General features: G+C 39.2%; 1 protein-coding gene across 1 annotated transcript in view; it reads right to left on the reverse strand.

Annotated features, from left to right (window-relative positions):
* Window positions 1–980: 980 nt before the first annotated feature.
* SARC_02424 (serine/threonine protein kinase) overlaps window positions 981–6,682 on the reverse strand; it is a gene marked incomplete at both ends in the record, with an annotated part of 10,861 nt that continues 5,159 nt past the window's right edge. The window contains 8 exons of the mRNA XM_014303817.1: window positions 981–1,067; window positions 2,123–2,269; window positions 2,480–2,642; window positions 3,337–3,405; window positions 4,219–4,271; window positions 4,654–4,789; window positions 5,378–5,480; window positions 6,046–6,133. Coding sequence (XP_014159292.1) covers window positions 981–1,067; window positions 2,123–2,269; window positions 2,480–2,642; window positions 3,337–3,405; window positions 4,219–4,271; window positions 4,654–4,789; window positions 5,378–5,480; window positions 6,046–6,133 — 846 coding nt within the window. The remainder of the gene's footprint in view (window positions 1,068–2,122; window positions 2,270–2,479; window positions 2,643–3,336; window positions 3,406–4,218; window positions 4,272–4,653; window positions 4,790–5,377; window positions 5,481–6,045; window positions 6,134–6,682) is intronic.

Consider the following 6,682-nt stretch of genomic DNA (forward strand, 5'->3'; position numbering starts at 1 on the left):
AGTGTGGGTGTCTATGCAGTGTGTGTGTGTCTATGTAGTGTGTTTGTGTGTATGCAGTGTGTGGGTGTCTATGCAGTGTGTGGGTGTCTATACAGTGTGTGCGTCTATGCAGTGTGTGTGTGTGTATGTTGTGTGTTTGCGTTTAAGCAGTGTGTGTGTGTCTATGCAGTGTGTGGGTGTCTATGCAGTGTGTGTGTGGGTACACCTCGCTCACCTGCAGAGCACTTCCGCTCGGTGATCGACTCTATTGCCATCTACCTGCACGAGCATGGGTGACATTACGTTTGAACGTTTTACAACTGGATGAGATTCCGTACGAACGTTTTATGACTGTGTGCACGTTGTGTTAGATAGGTGAGAGTGGTTGTATTCAGTCGACACAGCTCACGTACTGTCTGGTTTGAGGGCTTCAGGGTTTAGTGTTTTTGACAGGAGAGTATATTATGTTTGCTGAGACTATGAGTGAGGAAACTACTAGTCGTGTACAAGATGTGATGATAACATATCGGGGTGTGGATGAGTGCCATCAGCTGCAGATAAAACGTTGTACTTGGATATTCCCTTGTACTGAACGAACATAAAGCTTGCACCATAAAGTCACACGCCACTCCACAAACCACAAAAGTATAACTATATATATATACCTAGAGCTATATCAATAAACGTATGACTACGTGAATGCATGCACACCTATCTACGCGTGCAGGAGAGTGTGTTTCAAACGTGTACAACAGATATTAGCAGAACAAATTACTGAGCATGGCCAAAACATAGATAATATTAAAAGATATATAATAGCACAACCAAACAAGGAAGTATGACGAAACAAATGTTCGCATAAATATGTATTTATAATGGTACAGCAAATGAAAACCAAATAGATATGTGAATAATAAATATTAGAATACAGAATACATTAGAACAACAAATTGAATAGTAGAATGATAAATGGGTGCTCGCATATCAACTGGCTCTGACACTCACCGGATAGGCATAAGCCCTTCTCCCTCCATGATGTAGTTGTCGTCTTCACCTCCAAACACACGCGCCAGACCAAAGTCACTGATCTGCAACAAAAACACAGCTCACAGAATTAAATAGAAAACAAAATAAAAATAAAAATAAAAGGCAAGCGAACCAGCAACTACAAAGTGGAACAAGCAACCAACGCAAGGAAGGCGATGACATAGTCGAGGTGATTATATTGACGTTATCATCGCAAAAGAAGTTGCTATTGCTATTGCAAAAGTTTAAGTCACTATTACTAACTATGCGGACTGACTTGAGGCGCTACTATTACAGCATGCATGTCATCACGTGTGCATAGGCTGCTGCTAGAGCTACCGCTAAAGCGTTGCTATGCTAAAGCATACTACAGTACCAGACACCACACAACTCACCACAACGCAAACGTGATGGGGCGTCTCGCTGTAGTAAGACGGAACACATAGCACTCTCGGTTGTACGGGGATTATATATCTACCACGACCAAGCTAGGCCTAATAACCATCTCATCTAGCTAGACTAAACACCCCCACCATCTCAACAAAGTACACTTCAAACGTCTACCGCCGCTAGTCATTCCTACGTATCACAGTTTCTCAGTGATATGGAAGGTATGGAGATACCATGACTAAGCAGCCACCGCCATCTCATCAAATTAGACTCCATACAATACTCCTTTTACAATTCTGCAGTAATTGATATACCTCTTTTATCGCAAGTAGTTCTCGAATGGAAGATCCGACCACCCGGCCCTGACTACTGTTGCAGAAACTCACATATCACAGACCTACCTACAAAAGTTTAGACTCGGAAAAGACACTCCACTCTAATAATACCTTCACTACATTTCATTAATCACTCCATTATATGAAGTGTTCTACTCCATTCTATTAATAGTTTCACTCCCCTGTGTTCAGCGTTCTACTTCATTCTAATAATACCTTTACTCCATTATATAAAGCGCTCTACTCCATTCTATTATTTCCTTCACTCCATTCTATTATTACCTTCACTCCGTTCTATTATTAGATTCACTTCATTCTATTAACAGATTCCCTCCATTCCATTCATACCCTCACTCCATTCTATCACCACCTTCACTCCATTCCATTCATACCTTGACTGTGAAGTGACCCCCTGATCCCATCTGTCCCAGCAGACAGTTGCGTGCAGCTATGTCACGGTGCACCAGACTGTGACTGGCGATGCACTCGCACCCGCGAGCAATTTGCGCCGAAAAGCTCAGCAACTCCGCCGCAGAGATCTAAATGGAGTATGTGCGTTTGGTTTGCAATCGTATGAGATGAGGTGTCTGATTGTTATCTGCATACGTAAGAGTGTACTTGAGTGATATCTACATACCTGAGAGTGTACTTGAGTGATATCTACATACCTGAGAGTGTACTTGAGTGTTACCTACATACTTGAGAGTGTACATGAGTGTTACCTACATACTTGAGAGCGTGTACTTTACCTGGGGGTTATCTATCAGGTACTTCTGCAGATATACTTTTTCTAGAAACTCCATGAGAATGCATATCTCCGCTCGCTCCGTCTCGGCAATTCCACTGACTCCGATGTTCCGCACCACATTCTGATGTCTCAGCTGACGCATCACAGACGCCTCAGCCAAAAACCTGGTTTAAAAGTTAAGTTGGAGAATAAACGTGGTTTATCAATCAGAAACCTGGTTTGAGGTTTGAGTTGGGAGTTACCTCGGTTTGTTAACTAGGAATCTGGTTAAAAACTTGAGTTGGAATATAAATGTTGTTTTGATTAGAAACGTCGAGTAGGAAGATTAAGATAGACATGCTTGTGTACCGATATCTAGATTGTGTAAACAGATATAATGATTGTACATTGTTTTATGTTTCTAAATTATATATATATATATATGTATGTATATATATATGTATGTATATATATATGGATGTATATATATTTATATATATATATATATATATATATATATATATATATATATATTGCTTGTAAAATATATATATATGGACAATATAGAATGGCTTTATATAACGATTTCATATAGTTTTATACATCTGAAATAAAGATTAATTATATATAGTTTCGTAAATCTAAGGTGCATGAATATTGTATATAGATACAAAATGATTATTTGGTTTAATACATCTAAATTGTTTGGATATTGAATAAAAATATATTATGATTATATATAGCTTTATGTATCTAAATTACTTAAAGAGTATGTACAAATACATACTGATTATATACAGCTTAAAATATCTAAACTGCATAAGCGTATAACGCTGCCTAGCTTCTGCGTATACTTGATGATACCATGAGTGGACTTACTTGTCCGATAGAGTGACTCGATGCTCCTCTTTGAGTGTCTTGATGGCGCATAGTATGGGGGTACCCTCCCTACACACAGTGAATTCATGGGGAACGTAAACCCAAAACGTTGTAGCAAAGGTAAGTGAACAAAACGCGAACAGTATATACATTCAGAAGCAAGGGTACAACTATGTTTTGAGCAAAATAAATATCGGAAACAAACAGATAGAAATACTTATGAGCGAATGGACGCTACAAAACAAAGGAATAGACTAGACATCCGTATAACAATTCCAGAACCAATCGAAGCCTTATATGAAGGTATAGGGATTATACTTCTCAGAGCTCTCTGGGCACTATCTAACTGAGTTGCTTATAAGAACCCCATAAGTCCATAACGAGTCATACACTTATGGTTATTAGAACCCTATAAGCACATAACGAGTCCTATGCTTATACGTATACAAGTTGCGTATACTTAATTTTAGGCTTTGTCAAGCTAACTGAGATGCTTATAAGAATATCATAAGTCCATAACGAGTTGTATACTTATAAGTATACAAGATATTTATAATTAATTTTAGGCTTTGCCAAGCTACTGAGATGGTTATAAGAACCCCCTAAGTCCATAACGAGTCATATGCCTACACGTACACAAGATGTGTATACTTAATTTTAGGTTTTGTCAAGCTAGCCGAGATGGTTATAAGAACCCCATAAGTCCATAACGAATTAGTTTTAGGCATTATCAAGCTAACTTATAAATATACGTGGGTCGCCTATAACTTACACACCCAGATACTCAAGTGACATTCATAGGGTTTAGGGTTATTGCAGATGTGATTTCTGTTTATTGTCGCTTTTATGCTGCTCTGTGCATGGGCTACGGATGAGACCTACCTGAAAAGCGCGCCCTTGAACACTTCGCCATACGCTCCATCGCCCAGTTTTTCCTGTTGTAACGACAGACACACAGACAGACAGACAGTAAGCTCTGGGTGGGTGAGAACTGGGGCTATATATTGCCCAGGGGAATCAGATGGGGTTGGTCTGAAAGGGGGTATGGACCTATACCAGTCTGAATAAATGAGACAGGTGCAGTCTGGGTATTTAGGACAGCTTTAACCTGATCAGTACCAATCAATAACAATGCATATCAACCAATACCAAACAACACCAACCAATACCAATCAGTACCAATCAATAACAACACACATCAATCAATACCAAACAACACCAACCAATACCAATCAGTACCAATCAATAACAATATACATCAACCAATACCAATCTGTACTAATGAATCTCCCTGTGCACCTATCCACGCATACGTACTAAGGCCATAAAGCGTTCGCTGCTGATGTACTCGTCAGTGGATATCTCATCCAGCGCGTCTACGTCCAGCAACGGTGCAGGAAGGTTCTTGGGATATGTTTGAGGGCGGAGTCTTTTGACTTTGCGGCGCTCTTTCCTGGAGGTGAGTGGTGGGATGGAGTGGATTGGTCCACTACGGTTAAAGTAGCATTCGGCTGATACAGAGGTGAGTGGTGGGATGGAGTGGATTGGTACATTACGGTTTAAGTAGCATTCGTCTGATACAGAGGTGATCTATGCACGGGAGTGGATGATAGTAGGACTGAATGGGTTGTGTTATAGAGGACCACTTCTCGTGAAACTAAGACGGCTTAGGAACTGGTGTAAAGTACGGCACATATAGAGAGCACCGTTCTTCGTAGACGTCAAAGTGATGCAGTTGCTATATGCAACATATTAAAACAAGATACATTGCAACAAGTAAGCTGTTTTAGGTTGCAAGGTTTTAGGGTTTTAGATAAATCGAACAGACGGGTTGCTTACCTGAAACTATAAAACATTCAATACAAAGCAACACATACGTTAACTATTTACAACGCAACTAATGGGTTGCTTACCTGAAGACTATAGAACATTCAATAGTTTACAACGCAACTAATGGGTTGCTTACCTGAAGACTATAGAACATTCAATACAATGCAACAACTACGTTAACTATTTACAACGCAACTAATGGGTTGCTTACCTGAAGCGATAGAACCAGTAGATCATCACGAACACAATCAGCACAACAGCCAACAGCCCCACAGTAAATAACGCACTCAACCAACGGGCCATTCCTTCGGGCTCTGTCATTAGGTGTAGGTAGGAATATGAGTTGGTCTTTGGGTGTAGGTAGGAATATGAATTGAGTATAAATGGGATATACTTAATCAAAGGATATGTTTATATGAATGTGGATATGCTGATGTGCTGAGTATATATAAGGTATGATATGTCAAGTGAGTGATATGTTCACACAAATGTTGGTTATGCTTATGTGCTGAGTATATATGAGGTATAATAAGTCATGTGAGTGATATGTTTATATGCATCTGATTATGCTTATGTGCTGAGTATATATGAGGTATATTTGATCAAATGATATGCTTATATGACAGTGGTAATGGTTATGAGTGGCCATGCTCGCGCTCTTTCAGTAGGTGTAGGTATGGTCAGGGATTGATTACTATTATGATATACCAAACCAAGTGATATGCAGAATCGATTGATTCGTTTGGCTGTTCTCACTTTTGTGTTTACAGATTCAGTTTCGTACTGATATGGTACTTTCATATCAATACACAGCTTCAACTGTGCTTCTATATATTAAATTATTATGCACGTGTAGTAGTGTGTTCGATGAAAACATACCTGCGGTAGTAAAAGCCCCCAACGCCATTATCACTTGATTGCCATCCTCATCAAAGAAGTTGACGTGAGACGTCACCATATATTTACCCTGTAGTAGGTATTAAAAGATAAGTAAGTATAGTAAGATAAGTAGGTATGATAAGATAAGTAAGTATAGTAAGAAAGGTAGGTATGATAAGACAAGTAAGATAAGTAAGATAAGGAGGTATAACACGACAGTCGGTTGGATTCATGGGTTTTATGTATGTTTGGGATTGATGAGGGTGCCGGAGATATGTTCCTAAACCTAGTAGGTCCATGACGACAAGTTGTCATGTGTGTACTGTACAAACAGTCCCCTTACACATAGACGGGCTCGTACGTAACATAGACTAGATACTGCCCTGAACCCTAAATCCTAAACCCTAGACCCAATACTGTCAGCTGGTTGAAAGGATGTGATGTTCTGTTGAGCTTGTCTTTAACAGAATTAGCTGTTAATCGATTTAACAGATAACACAAAAATAATGAATAATAGTTGTAAATCGGAGGAGTAAAATTACTTGATCACTGGTGTACTTTGGACTATATATCTGTATGCTTCGTAATAGTTGCGTACCTATATATGCATACATGTGTATGTATATACACATATATA

This window comes from Sphaeroforma arctica (genome assembly GCF_001186125.1).
Source record: "Sphaeroforma arctica JP610 unplaced genomic scaffold supercont1.108, whole genome shotgun sequence".
Classification (NCBI taxonomy): domain Eukaryota; class Ichthyosporea; order Ichthyophonida; genus Sphaeroforma; species Sphaeroforma arctica.